Here is a 16,844-nt window from a genome sequence, read left to right as displayed (position 1 = left end):
AAAATAAAGTATCCAGTCTATCTAGAAACATAGTATGGACTGAGAACTTTTGTAGATTTTTAAGTAAAAAGAGGTGAGTAAAGTTAATACCTATATAATATAAATATAAAAGATTGTGTAGGCTTTTCCCCAATCGTTTAGAGGAGGATACACTGGGTTGTTATTTTTATTTTAAATTTAGACAGACAGCACAACGATACTAGGCCCTTTGTGCCCAAGATCCCGTGCCACCTAATTGACTTGCAATCTTGGTATGTTTTGAACGGTGGGAGGAAACTGGCGCACCCGGAGGAAACCCACACAGGGAAACAATGTACAAACTCCTTACGAACTGCGTGGGATTTGAACCACTGTCCTGATCGCTGGCACTGTATCTGCATTGCACTAACCACTACGTTAGCTGTACTGCCCTAAATCTTGTCAATATTTCACAAATTCAAGAATATCCACTTCAGGCTGGATGGTTGTCACCTCACATTTTAGAAGAAAGGATGAGAGAAAATGGGAAACCATGGAGCTGATAATCCAGTGTCAGAGGTGGGAAAAATGCAGGTACCTAAGGTTGATGGAATATTTCTCAAAGTAGTAGGATTGTGAAGAGTGAACTTGAATATAAGAAAGGAAAGCTCTTCTTGACAAATTAGTTTTTGTAGTCTGTAAGTGGTAGAACAGGCTTTGTTGAATGAGTGGGTGTGGTGAATTTGGTCTTCTGGAATGCCTTCATTAAGATATCAGACAAAAGGTTGTTGTTAAACTCAAAGTGCACAATATTGGAGAGAGTTGGGGTGGGTGGAAGATGGGGGAATATGATTATGGCTGAATAGTAATGAAACAATTAATTTTGGAAAGGTCTCGCCACCATTTGCACTAACCTTTCATTAATTTAGTTTTCTGTACGCTACCTTCAGATTCTACCTCTCACTACACCCTGAGGGAGGGGTGGTGGGGGAATTGTAGTTTCAGATTAACTTTCTGACTTGCATGTCTTTAGGCCATAAAAGAATACCAGAAAACCCATATGGTCATGGAAAATGTGTCAACTTGACCCTACCAATGCTTGAAATTGAGATTGAATGGTCCAAAAATCTTTGGTGCTATGAGGCAGTGGCTCAACTTGTTTTGATGCTGTTTCAGTTTCCATATCGAAACACCATTGGTTTCATCTGAAGCCACTGGCATTCGTCGGCAGCCTCTTCCCACTGCTCTTTTGTTTAAGTCCTGAGAACATTGCCATGTTTTGTAAATCACGATTGCCATCTAGTGTTTCATTCTCAGAGTCAGGCTCTGGTGAAAAAAATCCTCTCTGGCTGCAAATGAGATCTCCTTGAGCAATAGAACAGATGTCTTGAAAACCAAGATGCAATGCAATTCATTTTGTGTATTTTGTTTATGATCCCATGATGAATGTTTAAATTTAATTTTTTTTGCTTTTCTAAGACTCACACAAATCCAAACAAACAACCCAATCTCTTTCAACAATAATGTATAACATGAGAGTCTAGTTTTCCCCAAACCCTCTCCCCTCCCTCTCATACCTTAAAATAACAAAGAAAAGATTATATAAATTAAACAAATACAAAGAAACAAATATCAGTCAAGTCACAAATCCTGTGCAAAAGGCTTGATTCGGAATTCTGGCACCACGAAGTGAAAGGATGTGTTTGTGAACCATATTTTTAGTTTATTTTCGAGTAAGCATTTAAAACTTGGACAAAATATGCAAATAGGACAACAGGAAAAATCTTCGCTGTCCCACTCTCTCCCGGAGGCCCGCTGCCTGCTCTCTGTTGCTGTGGGTCACTCATGGAGAGGGGTGGGGGCAATCACAAAGTGTGGCTGGGTCCAGCACCAACCTGGCAAGGTATCATTCCTAGTATATCACTGATTTGATGCGAGGTTTGCTAGATTAAGTTGCAATTATATAGCAAAGCTAAAAGGTAGAGTTGATATGATGACAGTGAGAATTTAACTAGGGAATACCTGACCGCCAGGCTCTTGGGGTTTAGTCCATCTCAGATGTCTATGCATGCTCCCATAAATGCAGAAGTCTGAAAAGAGATATCGATGAAATGGCAGGTGGTGAAGTAGTGATGCATCCTCTATTAGATTCATTAGGTGGGTGAAGTACTGATGTGTTGCTGGGAGAAGAATGAGAGATAATTTAATTCATAGTACATAATTCATGGTTTTGACAGGACAAAAGTGGGTTGGCTTTTGGTCTTTCAAAATAAGGCTTGATTATTCATGAATAAGATAAAAAGTATGTATCAATGGTACTGAATCTAGAACACTACAGGTTCAGTACCCATTGCTCAGTTACTGAATGTATTCAAGACAATCACTGACAGACTTTCATATATTAATGGAGAGGAGATTAATGCTAGGGAGTGGCATTGTGATAAAAGACCAGCCCCCACACTGATCCCACAGGCCTGCTCTTAGCTGTCCCCAGGTGTCTATAGTCACCTTGTGCTATGAACAAGCTGGTCTGTAGGTTTGCCCTCACTTTGAATAATCTGAAGTCCCCAGTGTTATCTTTTGTTATCTCTTCACTAGCCCCCAACAATAGCTAGTGGTAACTTCTTAATGTGATATGTGAGTGGAAAGAAAATGTTTGAAAACCACTGCTATAGATCAAAACTTGCAGTCGATTTTCCCATGCTCTTTCATATTTGTGGATGTGTTTTATTAAATTGAGCGCGTATTCACCCATGCTCTTTTAAAAATTATGTGCGTGTTTTATTAAATTATGCACGTATTTTCCTATGCTTTTATAAATTGTCTGCATGTTTAATTCCCACTACAATTTTTCCACATTCTTCTATTATTGCTGCGTGTTAATATAAGTAACGTTTGATTGCAAACCATTATGTCCAGACTCGTCTCTCTCAAACCTGACACTTTCTCAACTCAAAAATGACCAGTGTGGGGACCGACAGCCCGCCACCAGCAATTTTTTGGGGGGGAAAAAAGTGGGTCTAATATGCTGTAAAATACAGTATGTTGTACGTGATACATGACCCCATTATGTTACACATCCCAGCTCTTTTTCTCCCGCAACGTCAGCTTGCTGTGTAAAATTACACACTGACCCGGCATTATACCAGCTGCGTTTGGTTCCATATAAGCGACCATAGCCGACTTAATGCCAAGTTTTTATGGCAATATTGTAGGATATCTGTGGAAAAAGCAAGACAGAAGACGCACTTTTCTTCCCCGCCCTTCCCCCCCCTCCCCCCAAAGTATTCACTCTATTATCATAACTACTGATCCAAAGAACTAAATAGGGATAAACTGAACTAAAATCTGATACTTAAACCAAGGTTCAAGACCTGTGACCACTGAGTAATTCAGTCAAAGACTGAGTTGATTGCCAAAATCAAAAAAATAATAGTTTTATTTGAGGTCGGAGAATTTTGTAATTGTGTCAAAATGAGGAAGATTATCTGTACTCTGACAATAAATCTGAATCTGGCATCTGATTTGAACAGTAAAACAGTTGTGGAAAGGGTGATTTAGATTTATCGTCAGAGTACAAACATGACATCACATAAAACCCTGAGATTCTTTTTGCTGTGGGCGAGACAGAATTACTACTTATTGGTAGTGCCAGAAGAAACCTTGACTCCACAGACACATGTAAGCAAATAAAGAAATGTAAACAAAATGACTAATAGAAAGAGAAAAACAATCAAAGTGCAAAAGTAAGAGTCCTTGAATGAGTCCCTGATCGAGTTAGTTGTTGAGGAGTCCTATGGTGGAGGGGTAGCAGCTGTTCCTGAACCTGCCGGTGTGAGCCTTGTGATAGTACAGATTCTTTCACCAATGTGTATAGGTATATATTGTAGTGTAGGATGATTGTGATTGGCTGAGAGGGTAGCCACGCCCACTGGCAGGTCTTAAAGGGTTGCTCCTAGCCAGACCAGGTCATTCTGGACTGGTCGACCTACATGTGATACACTCCAGTCTTCTAGTTAATAAAAGCCTTGGTTTGGATTAACAAGCCTTTGATTCTTTCAATGTGCTCTACAATTTTATTAACTGGAAAGTTTTAAAGGGATGGAGCATATGCTATGGCTGGAATGCCTCGACGTCGACCCACAGTTGTCTACAGCCTCGAATGACTTTAAGCACTGGGTGAGGTGCTTCAAAATGTACTTACAACTCTCTGACCCTGCCGTGGTAGAGGACAGCCGTCGCCTACTAATGTTGATGACTATGGTGTCCCCGAGAGTCTACCAGAGCATCCAGGACGCGACCACTTGCGCCGCAGCCATGAAGGTGGTGAAAGGGCTCTACGAGCGACCGGTGAACAGGGTCTACGCTCGGTACAAACTAGCGACCAGGAGGCAACAGCCCATTGAGTCCTGTAGAGCTTATATTCAAGCACTAAGGGCACTGGGCAGAGACGGTGCCTGCACAGACAGAACTGCTGTGGAGACCACAGACAATCTAATTAGGGATGCCTATGTGGCCGGGGTCCGATCGAATGAAGTGAGGCAGCGCCTGCTAGAGCACGGGAGAGAAAACCTAGAGGACGTGATCCGGATCGCAGAGACAATGGAGGATGCGGTCTTAAGTATGGACGTGTACTCTCAGGGCTGGACCTCACGCTATGATGTGAGTAGGATGTCCTCCCTCAACCCTACTACCCCCCAGCACACCAATGGCCTGTTGGCTGCCGGTACGCTGCCTGATGCGACCCCAAAGTGTTATTTCTGCGAGAGGGACAAGCACAGCAGGTCCCAGTGGCCGGCGAGAAAAGCAGGTGCCAGAAGTGCCTTAAAAACAGCCACTTTGCTGTAGTCTGTCACTCCAAAATGGCCACCATCAAACACAGTGCCTCGTGTGAAGCCCATTAGTCACCCTCCCATTCAAACACTTCTTCCTCAGAGCCTTCATCCAATGAGAGCGAGGGCTCCACCGCGCAGCAGTGCCTGACATCACGGGGCAGACGCCGAGCGCGGAAGGTACAACCCACCCTTGCTGCAATGACATTGGCCTGCTTCACTCTCCCTCACGAAGCAACGTCTGCCCAGGCCCCAGACCCGACTTCAATGGCCGCTGCCGACCAGGGACCCGCCGCCGCCATCATCACTGAGCCCGCTGCCGTCATCACCGATGGTGCCGACCAGGGACATGCCACAGCCACCGCCGCCTCGACCAATGCCGACTGGGGACATGCCACCGCGACCGACCCTGTACCCACCGCTGATGTCCACCCCACCACCGACGGCAAGCAGTGACCCCTAGCACTTACCGTTGGCTGGCCGACACCCCCAGCAGGCTGCAGGCAGCAGCATCAACTCCTCAACGCTGACTGCTCCGGCCCGACTATTTCTGTGACGTCATCACGTAAGACTCCACTGTCCCTATTACAAGTCACTGCATCAGTAACCCTAAACCAGGACTGACCCTATCCCCTCACAAAAGCGATGGAACTGATTAAAGTGGATGGACACCGTACCAATTGCTTATTTGATTCGGGGTCAACTGAGAGTTTTATCCACCCAGACCTGGTCCACTGTTGCGGACTGGCTATTCTACTCACTGCCCAGAGGACTTCATTGGCGACCAGATCGCACTTTACCAGGGTAAAGTGGTATTGTGTGGTGACCCTGAAAGTCCAGGGCATCACGTTCACAGACTTCAAACTATTAGTCCTTCCCCAACTGTGCACCCCTGTATTGTTGGGACTGGATTTTCAGTGCCAGCTCCGAACCATTTCCCTGCACTTTGAGGGGCCTCACATTCCACTCTCTGTATGTAACCACTCCACCCCGGAAGCCTCTTGCCAGCGGCAGCCCGAGCCACCCGCCCCTGTGCCCCGGGGCCTCACCTGTAGCTTCTTTACCCTCTGGGTTACTCCACCAGTGCTCTTCGTAAACCTCACCCCTGGCTGTTAGCCTGTGGCCACCAAAAGCCGGCAATAGAGTTATGAAGACAGGAAATTCATCACAAGCGAGTTGGGCAGACTGCTGGATGAGGGCATTATCGAATCTAGCTCGAGTCCCTGGAGGGCCCAGGTGATGGTTGTTAAAAACGGGGAGAAGCTGCGGATGGTGGTTGACGACAGCCAGACAATCAACCACTTCACGCTTCTGGATGTGTACCCCCTCCCACGGATCATGGATGTGGTGAATCAGATCGCCGAATACCGTGTGTTCTCCATCATTGACTTACGTTCGGCCTATCACCAGCTCCCGATCCACCTAGAAGACAGACTTTTCACGGCCTTCGAAGCAAATGGGCGGCTGTATCAATTTCTCAGGGTACCCTTTGGGGTCACAAATGGCATTGCGGTCTTCCAGTGGGAAATGGACCGGATGGCGGACCAGAACGGGCTGACTGCTACTTTCCCGTATCTGGTCAATGTCACCATCTGCGACCATGACACGGAGGATCATGATGCCAACCTTGAGAAGTTTTTTCAGACTGCAATTCGGCTGAAGTTGAGCAACAATTTCAACAAATGTGTCTTCCGGACCACTCGGCTCACAATTCTAGATTGCGTGGTAGAGAACAGGGTGGTAATGCCAGACCCTGACTGCATGCGTCCCCTCATGGACTTGCCACCCCCCCACACCCAGAAGGCACTCAGGCACTGCCTGGGCTTCTTCTCCTACTATGCCCAATGGGTTCCACACTATGCCGACAAGGCACAGCCACTCATCAAGACCACCTCCTTCCCCCTGTCAACCGAAGTCAGAGCGGCCTTCAACCGCATCAAATCAGACATCGCTGCTGCAATGCTGCACGCTATCGACGAGTCCATCCCGTTCCAAGTCGAGAGCGATGCGTCTGACTTTGCACTGCAGCCACTTTGAACCAGGCCGGCCGGCCAGTAGGCTTCTTCTCCAGAACCCTCCAAGGTCCTGAAAGCCGACACTCCTCTGTCAAGAAGAGGGCCCAGGCCATAGTTGAAGCAGTACGTCGTTGGAGACACTACCTCACTGGCAGGCGCTTTACACTGCTGACCGACCAATGCGTGGTCTCCTTCATGTTTAGCAATACCTAGCAAGGTAAGATCAAGAATGACAAGATCGCCAGTTGGAGAATCGAACTCTCCACCTTTAATTATGACATACTGTATTGGCCTGGTAAACTCAACGACCCGCCAGATGCGCTCTCCAGGGGGACTTGCACCAACATACAACTGAACAGGCTGCAGAGACTCCATGAGGAGCTCTGTCATCCAGGGGTCACTAGGTTTGTGTACTTTGTCAAAGCTCGCAACCTGCCCTACACGGTCGAGGAGATTTGCTCCATGACCCGAACCTGCCTGGTGTGCGCTGAGTGCAAGCCCCACTTCTTCCATCCAGAGAACACCCACGTCATCAAAGCCACCCGCCCCTTTGAGTGTCTTAGCGTGGACTTCAAGGGTCCCCTACCATTGACCAACCGTAATACCTACATCGGCAAGAACTCCCGCTGTTCCCTGCTCAGACATGACCGCCTCCTCAGCCCTGCACAGCATCTTCGCCATCTTTGGGTACCCCAGTTACATCCACAGTAACAGGGGGTCCTCGTTTATGAGCGCGGAGCTGCGGCAGTACCTTCTGGAGTGTGGTATTGCTTCAAGCATGACCACCAGCTATAACCCACGCGCTAATGGGCAGGTCGAAAGAGAGAATACCACCCTCTGGAAAGCGGTTATGCTTGCCCTCCGGTCCAAAGGTCTCCCCACCTCTCGCTAGCAGGACATGCTCACTAGTGCCCTACACTCCATTTGCTCCCTCCCATGCACCGTGACCAATGCCACCCCCCCATGAAAGGATGTTCTCTTTCCCAGGGGAATCCGAATCGGGAACAACCATACTGGCGTGGCTCACGGTTCCTGGGCCGGTCCTCCTGCAATGCCACATCCGGTACTCAAAAAACGACCCCTTGGTTGAATGAGTGACTCTGCTCCATGCGAACCCACATTACGCCTACATTGAGTACCCGGACGGGGAGGAGGACACAGTCTCGGTAAGGGACCTAGCCCAAGCTGGATCAGGCCCAGCAGTGCTTCCAACCCAACCTCCCCCAAATCCTTCTCCCCAGGTCATGTGCTCGAACAGAGGGACCAGCACCACCCCACCAGCTCAGGCCAGAATGTTGACAACACCATTGGGGAATTGAGCAAAGCAGTGGCCGCACCTGACGACGACACGACTCCAGCAACCACAATCCCGACACCATGGCGGTCACGCCGGACGGTCAGGACCCCTGACCAGAACATCCCCTAACCTCCCACTGGGCCCTTATTTTTTAATTACAGCCCTTCATCCACCCCAGGGTCAGTTCTCAAAGAAGGGGTGAATGTGATAGTACAGATTCTATCACCAATGTGTCTATGTACATATTGTAGTGTAAGATGACTGTGATTGGATGAGAGTTTAGCCACACCCACTGGCAGATCTTAAAGGGTTGCTCCTAGCCAGATCAGGTCATTCTGGACTGGTCGCCTTACATGTGATACGCTCCAGTCTTCCTGTTAATAAAGGCCTTGGTTTTGATCAGCAAGCCTTTGATTCTTTCGATGCGGTCTACACACCGATAGCCCTTTCCTGATGGTAACAGTGAAAACAGAGTGTGTGCTGGGTGATGTGGATCCTTGATGATTGCTGCTGCTCGCCAACGGCATTTTTCCCTGTAGATGTTTTCAATGGTAGGGAGGGTTTTGCCTGTGATGGCCTGAGCTGTGTCCACTATCTTTTGCAGGGATATGCGCTCAGGGGCATTGGTGTACCCGTACCAGACCACGATGGTTTACATTGATGCATGTATGAAAAATGTTTTCAGTCAAATTAAATGTGTGCTTCTACTTCTGTCAAACTTACGAAAGATCATTGGTTGAAAGTTCACCATTTTATGAACTGTTGGGGTTTTCCTTCATTTTTCTGTTTTCCCTTTTGATTTCCAGTGACTACAGTATTTAGTTTTCAACTATGTGAAGATGAGTTTTTGTCTGTTTTAATTGTTTTTACATGGGTTCCTTTGTTTTCAGATTGTGCTGGCTGTGGCAGAGATATTAAAAATGGACAGGCTTTACTGGCTCTTGAGCAACAGTGGCACCTAGGGTGTTTCAAGTGCAAATCTTGTGGGAAGGTCCTCACTGGAGAGTACATCAGCAAGTAAGTGCAAATTCCACTCACGATTAAGATCCAGTGCTGAATGTTCTTCATGCTGTTTTGAAGTTTGCAGTTCACTAATACAGGAATTTAATTTTTGTGTTAGAAATGTTGGTATCATGTTGGAACTAAAAATGTCAATTACTGTACAAGGTAGCAACTCTTAAATACAAAAGCAATATCAATGTTATGTCTCTGAGTTTCTTGGGAGGCTTCTTAAATAACTTAGAGATGCAAGATTCAAATAACAAAAGAGACTTTTACTTGCTGATACCTTTCACCATCTCAGGAAACTGTTCACAGACACACGTATACATATGCCCCAATGTGGGGATCACAGTGAGAAGGGTGTATTCTTATGCGGTTACAAAATAGTTTACATTATCCTGACTATATAACAATCTGTATGCTGAAAGTCTGAAATAAAAGCAAATTGTCGGAAAAGGTGGTAAATCAGGCAGCAAATGACTGAAACACTTAATGATTTGGGTCAATGATCTTTACTCAGAATTGGATAAAGTTGAAGTTGAATTTTAAAATGGAGAGAACAAAAAGGAAGGTTTGTGATGAAATGGAATTCAGAACAAGTAAAATGTGGGAAAACACAATGGTGTCAGTTGAAAGAGGGTGCAATGGGATGTAAAATTGTATAAAGTTTGGTCTGCCTGAGTACCAGCATTTTATCTGAAATTGTTGAACGTTATGGACATAGAATATGTTCAGAGTCAAATGATAAGATGCTGTACCTAAAGATGACATTTAACTCTTCATGGATTGCTCAAAAGGTAATTTTTAGGCTGTTATTCTTAATCTGCATCAGTCAGTCCCTCAAGTGGACCTCAAGGAGGTAGACTGGAAGCAGAGCATTGGAACAATTAGACATGCAATTGAGGGGCAGTGTGATCATCTGGGGCTTTTCGTTATTTATTTTGTGAAGGCACCCGAAGAAATATTGTAATAGTTTATTTTGTAAAATTTGGCAACTTGCTGAGTAAAATCAAATTGGATGTTGGATGTTTTGTGAGCCCGTGTCGGTTTTTGAATATCGGTGTTAACCTTTGATACCAACACTAGATTTAGTTAATTCTCGTCCATGTTGTGTCAAGTTTTTGCATGACTTTGGGATGTTCTTGTTCCTCACTTTCCCCCCCTTGTATCCACAAATCTCTGACAGAGATGGTGCTCCTTATTGTGAAAAGGATTACCAAACGCTATTCGGTGTGAAATGTGAAGACTGTGACAAATTCATCACAGGAAAGGTTTTAGAGGTATGTGAATGGCAACTGCTTATTTTTATATTAAAATATTTTTCAGGGCTTGGCAGTGAAGTCATGTACATTCCAGCTGCATAAAATTATATAATTATATATTCTATTATTTTAATCATATTGTTTTTAAACTCTCCCGTATTTTTCTTCCCTGTCTCCAAAATCTTTTCCAGCCAGTTAACTCTTGCAAATATACTTGCATATGTACTCTAATTTGGCATTTGCTCATTCCAAAAGACATTGATTTCATTGCCTTTAGCTGTTGAAGCCCTGAGACACTCAAGTTCCATCTTGGATTTCCTCCTCTCACCTGCCTCTCGAAGATATTCTCTAAATCAAATCTGTCTTGCTGAGTGTTTACAGGTTTTATAGCATTTGATGTATTTTTCCATTGGTTGCAGCAAATGCTTTGGATAAATGCAGGAAAAAAAAATCTTTAAATGATTGAAATTACTTAATCATGGCAATATTTTTGTTCCTTTGATTTCAATATATGAAAAATAACTGTGAGACAGAAAATTAAGTCAGTGAAGACGTTAATTAATGTTACACATAGTTTCTGAAATAGGCTGGCTGGATATTAATTGAATGGGTGTCTTGATTTTGATAGATTAAAATTAGTTCTTGAATCTCAAAGTACTGTATTTGACAGCATATAGGACCCATAGCATACAAAAACTCCCCCACCCCATTTTTAGTGTGAAAGTTTAAGAAATATTTGTTTTAGTGTATTTACGGTTACCGAGTAAGTTGGTGAATGGGTTCCTCCTGCAAGACCCTTTGTAGATAACGTGTGCTTGTGTACCTTCACTCACCTCGATTTAAAAACCCTCCAGCCTTGCATGGCCGAGACGCCAAAGTCTCTTCACGCACGAGCAATAGAAGCCACAAGTCCTCCTGCCCACCCCATGCTGAAGCTCAGGCTGCTTCCCTCCACCATGCAAACGCCAATTGATTGACAGGTGTTCCAGGACCCGTCGGCGTGCGAGGGCGGGAGAGGGAGTAGCTGGCCACCAGGGCAATGGGCAGGACCCACTGTCGCGGGGACTAGACAATCAATCGCTTGTTTTCAGGAGAATGTTGGGACTCAGTGTTCAGGCTCCATCCTGAGCCTTTGTTCAATGAGCACGGCCCTCAGAGCAAATTAAATGAAATGGTTGGGGGGCCAGTGAGCGAGTGGCCTATTGAGCAGAGTTACAAACATGGCTGTTGCGTTGCTGGCAGGGGCCGCCGTGGTCAGCCTTCTCACGGGGGAAGTGAGTGGCGGTGGCGGCTCCAGAAACTATGGCCACCTGAAGGAAGGTGGTCTGCAGGGCCACTTCCTGCACAGCAGCAGAACCTCAGCAGGCTTCTTGAAGTTTGAGAGCTTTGTGTTTCGGTGCCCAAAATGGAGGGACCAAAAAATGTCACTTTCACATTATTGGACGCAGGATGATTTTTGAGGCAATTTTTTTTGGGGGGGAGGAGGGGGGCGGTCTTGTATGCTGTCAAATACAGAAATTCATTGACTGAAGTGCCTTGAAATATTTTACAATAATATGTAAATAGCTTGTCTGATTCGGAGAAGGTCATGAGGTTCCCTCAAAAACTTGGTTGATGTCATCCTACATCCAGATTGAATAGGATCCTTTCAACCTGCTTGTGACAGAAAGTAAAACATTATGTAGGAAATTATCATTGCCAGTTGCACAAAATGTTTGTTGCATGAAACAAAAACTGTCCATTGACTTCATACAAGTGTTGAAGCAGCAGAAGACAGCACCAATTAACTGCAAATCTGTCACTGGACCACCATATTTTCACCAGAATTCTTGTGAATTTTCTGCTGCATTTGTAAATTCTGTGATTGAACCAAGTTTTAATGAGCTACTGGTCCTTATTCCAGCTGGTTGGATGCTGGAACGTTGGGGGCACACAATAGTGTTGCGAGTGGATCTGCTGCCTCGGTCCCAGTGACCTGTGGTCGTCCTGACCACCAGTGCTGTTTGATGGCAGATTGTGTGGGTTCCCATTTTTATCCTACATATCAGAGCTGTGTCAGTGATTTCACACTGTAAGTAGTCTCCAGTGTGTAGGTGAATGATGGAATCTGAAGAGATGGTGAGAATAGAAATATTGAGATGTTGTGAATGGATTGTGATTGTCGGTGTGAATTCAGTGGATGAAGGTCCTGTAGTTTGAGTCGTGCAGCATTGTATGAATGTGTTTGAATGGTAGAAAATATCAATGGTGGTGAAGGGCTGTTATCACTGTTAGAAGTGCCATTGTCGTGGTACGCTTGGAGGGAGTGGGCAGAACCGGCACCAACAGCTCCTATCTTGTGACAGCTAGATACAACAACCTCCTATCTACTGGCAACTAGCCACGTGGCGTAGTGACTCAGCAGACACTGTAGGTCTAAGCCCTGGCCTTCACAATGTAGCTACATCATGAGGTGGTTAGCACTTCAGATGTCATGATGCCAGGTCACATGCTGTGTGTCTATATCAAGCCTGATAACACAATAATAAACGCTTTTCTCTTCGCTGGCTGACAACTTGAGGTGTGGTCACATTATTTCAACATGATGGCGTATAAGCACAAACATCATCTGCCACATTGGTGACCCCGCTGCTATTTTCTTTTAAGAGACCTCCTCATGTAGATGTCCACAATGAAGAGGTCTGGTGCCTGTGATGTCACAGGCCGAGTGAACAACCCTCTGGATTTATTCTTGTCCTGAGAGTTGGCGCTTCCATACCACACAGTGGTTCGACCAGCCAGAATGCTCTCCACAGTATACCTGTAGAAGTTTGAGTGTCTTCGGTAACATACTGAATCTCCTCAGACACCCGGAAAGTCGTGGATCTGTGGAATGCATTGCCGCAGAGGGTAGTGGGGGCAGATTCGCTGGATATATTTAAGAGAGAATTGGATAAGGCTGGGATTGGTTATTGAAAGAGAAAGATCAGCCATGATCCGATAAATGGTGGTGCTGGCTCGATGGGCCAATTGGCCTACTCCAGCACCTATTGTCTATTACCTCACAAATTATAGCCACTGGCGAGCCTTCTTTGTGGTTGCTTCAACATGGAAACTCCAGGACAGATAATCTGAGATGTTGACACCCAGGAATTTGAGGTTCTTGATCCTCTCCACTACTGAGTCCTCAGTGAGGACTGGGTCATGTTCCCCTGACTTCCTTCTGAAGTCCACAATCAGCTCCTTGGTTTTGCTAACATTGAGTGAAAGGTGGTTGTTGTTACTCCATTCAGTGAGCTGATCTATCTTCCTCCTGAATGCTTCCTCATTGCCATTAGTGGTTCTGCCAATAACCGTGGTGTCATCAGCAAATTTGCAGATAGCATTGGAATTGTGCCAGACCAGGTCCAGGACCAGGGGATGATGCCTGGAGATCCTGCATATTCATTGAATCAAGGGATCACACCCTAAATCCCATTTGATTCCACAAAGATTTTCACTTATCCAGCACTTAAACCAAGTGGGTTCCAAGTTGATGGAATAGTTTCTGGAGTGACCTTTCGAAGTCTACATTTTAATTTCCGAACTGCATGAAGAAGTCCCATAATGGTTGTGATGGCCTTTAAACAATATAGCATTAAAGTTGGTGTTATTGGGCTGTTGTGTAAACAGGTGCTGATGAATTTTGCTTTTCAAAAGAACTTGAAAGGTTATTACCATTATTTCAATGCTGGGAAATCCACACAGATGAATTTCTTGGCCTGGGAGTAGCATTCTACATATGTGATGCTTGGGAGCAATTGGCTCCTTAGATGGAGATCCAATTGCATTAATAGTTGCCACAGTAATTTAGACATCTGTCTCTATAATTGGTCATATAATCCTCACTTGATTTTCTATTCTGAAATGACCACTAAAAGCTTATAATTTAACAAATTAATTTTGTTTGGTTTAGAACAGTGGTCCTCAATCTTTTTCTTTCCACTCACATGCCACTTTAAGTATTCCCAATCCATAGGTGCCCTGTGATCAGTAAGGGATTGCTTAAGGTGGTATGTGGGTGGAAAGAAAAAGTTTGAAAACCACTGTTTTAATCGTACCTAATTGACTCATTATGTGCACGGTTTCAGAGCTCCAAAGGAAATGGGCCAATTACCACTTTTCTCAAGCAAAATATTTCAGTAACAATTGGGTCTAGAGCAGTGATTCTCAACCTTCCCTTTCCACACACATACCACTTGAAGCAACCTCTTACTAATCACAGAGCACTGATGGCATAGGGATTACTTCAAGTGGTATGTGAGTGGGAAGAAAAAGGTTGAGAACCACTGGTTTAGAATGAAGCTTCTTGCATTGATACCAAGTCCAGGTGTTGACTCAATATTTATACTGAAAACATTGCCATCAATTTTAACTCCTGACTGATGGATGGATAGACGTTGTATTACCAATGCATGTCATGCGCTCGCAAATTAATTAATACAAAATCTGCTGTCGCACAGAATAATAGGCTTATTTTTAATGCAGCTATTCAATTTAATGCTCGATTTCTCTGAAATTCACCACAATTTAACAATTTTTAGAAAGTTCTTTATAGTTTTATCATTGCACTATTTGTGTAAGTATAGAGCTCGCTTACATTGCATTGCTTGCACTATTCCAGAATGTGATCCATTCAACATTCTGCATTCCATACTGCAACCCATTCTATTGTTCCAGTCAGTTATACAGAATGTGGCTCACTGTTCTATGTTCTCATTGATCTGTCCAGGCAGCAATCAGTAAAGCCATGATGGAATGCAAAATAAAAGTTGCCGTCAGGGCCCAACAGAAGCCCAGATAGAAAGACAAATGCGCGCAGGCTGCAAATTGCAAACAGAAACACAAATGCGGCCATCCTTGTATTGATCAAGGTTATATATTATGCTCGTTTGCATTCAAAAAGCATGGGAAGAAACATTGTGCAAGTTTGCAGCATTATTGGAAAAAAATTTGCTGCATTATTTTTATGTAATGGTAAGACTAAGTTTTTTTTAAAAATAGCTCCAAGAAAATAAGTAATTGGGAGCTTCTCAAAAGATCCTCAGAGGGTCAGCATTAGTCAATTTTCCATTTGAGTTTTCTGTAATAAAGAGATTTGGAATGAATCCTCTGTTCAATGGCAGTTTTATTTGTTTACCTTTTAATAAAAGCAAGGGTTGAATTTGCAAAAATCAGACTAATGTTATTGTTACATGATTTTATTAATTGATATGTGAAGTGTTTTGTAGAGATGAAAAACAAGTCATGAATAAAAGAAAGCAGAGACGTACACCACAAGGTGGCACTGTTACACCATGCAATGTAATGTTCATTCTTAAAGTGTTTATGACTTCTGCAAGGTTTATCACTCTTCACTTAATCATTAAACAAATTATTGCTGCCTTAATACCTCAATATTTATTCAGTGTGCTCAAATATCAATTTCATCAATGTAATAATTATTTGCACAATTTAACCTGCAATATTTTATTGAGTTTGTTTAAAACATGACAATTTTGCAGGTAACATTCGTATCTAAAGAAATTATAAACATCAAATGTTTAAAGTATGCAAATTGAACTGAGCAGATTAGGTGATAATGTTCTCTCTGGGCTTGATGTCTTTTCAAGTCAATGATATATTAATGCAATAAACATTTTAATTTAGAATGGTTCCTAGCATTGATGTGGTTGTGATTGATATTGTAAAAACAATGTACTACTGATTAAATCAGACGCTAGAACTAGATTAGAGCAAGATTTATCCTTTAAGTACTATTGTAGCGGCAGCTCCAGTGCTCCTGAAAGAACACACACAACCAGACAGGTTGAACTCGGTGAGCAGACTAGTTCATTGCAGGCTGCTGGGCTGCACTTATACTCCCAGCCCAGACCTGGCTGAGAACCGCACTGGAGAGCTGACGTCACCCAGGCATCACGTGGTCCCCCAGCGCTGGCTTCTGAGCCCCGTGCTGAGAGGAAGGGAAACCCCCCACGGCGCCCCGCCGCGTGGCTTACAAGCGGGGCCGGTTCGCCTGCTTAGTAGTGAGCTGCCACACAATAGTAATTTTTGTTTACTTGACTAAACTGCCAATTTTAGAAAATTATAAATATTAGTGATCACTCTTGTTTGATTTGGCAAATTTTAGATTTTTGGTCCTCCTCTGAGTGGTTATCAATTAGAGGCCAAGAAGATGCAGAAGTATGATTTTTGTAACCAAATGGTCTGCAGTTGGTGAATTGATGATTCAGTGGAGCAGAGAGTGCTCTTCGTGTTTTGAAGCTGAAGTATCTTTATGGAACAGGAAATGAGATTCAAATGTTAATGTAACATCCATTGAAGTTTAACATGGTCCAGAAGTATTTGAAACAACATTGGTCAATGAGAAAGGGACAAAATTTGGTGGCAGTAATGGAATGGAATTCAATGCAGATTTGTGTGAGGTATTGCACTTTGAGAAGACGAACCAAGGTAGGAC

At 44.1% G+C, this 16,844-nt stretch overlaps 1 protein-coding gene across 7 annotated transcripts in view; it reads left to right on the top strand.

Annotated features, from left to right (window-relative positions):
• Positions 1 to 16,844, top strand: part of ablim1b (actin binding LIM protein 1b) — a 284,014-nt gene that overhangs the window by 165,332 nt on the left and 101,838 nt on the right. For all 7 annotated transcript variants that reach the window (XM_069900020.1, XM_069900019.1, XM_069900018.1 and 4 more), the window contains exons 5-6: positions 8,993 to 9,119; positions 10,291 to 10,384. In XM_069900020.1, the coding sequence (XP_069756121.1) occupies positions 8,993 to 9,119; positions 10,291 to 10,384 (221 nt within the window). The remainder of the gene's footprint in view (positions 1 to 8,992; positions 9,120 to 10,290; positions 10,385 to 16,844) is intronic.

This window comes from Narcine bancroftii, chromosome 10, assembly GCF_036971445.1.
Source record: "Narcine bancroftii isolate sNarBan1 chromosome 10, sNarBan1.hap1, whole genome shotgun sequence".
Lineage (NCBI taxonomy): Eukaryota > Metazoa > Chordata > Chondrichthyes > Torpediniformes > Narcinidae > Narcine > Narcine bancroftii.
Note: the sequence above shows the minus strand (reverse complement) of the source record. Positions and strands in the feature narration are given on the sequence as shown.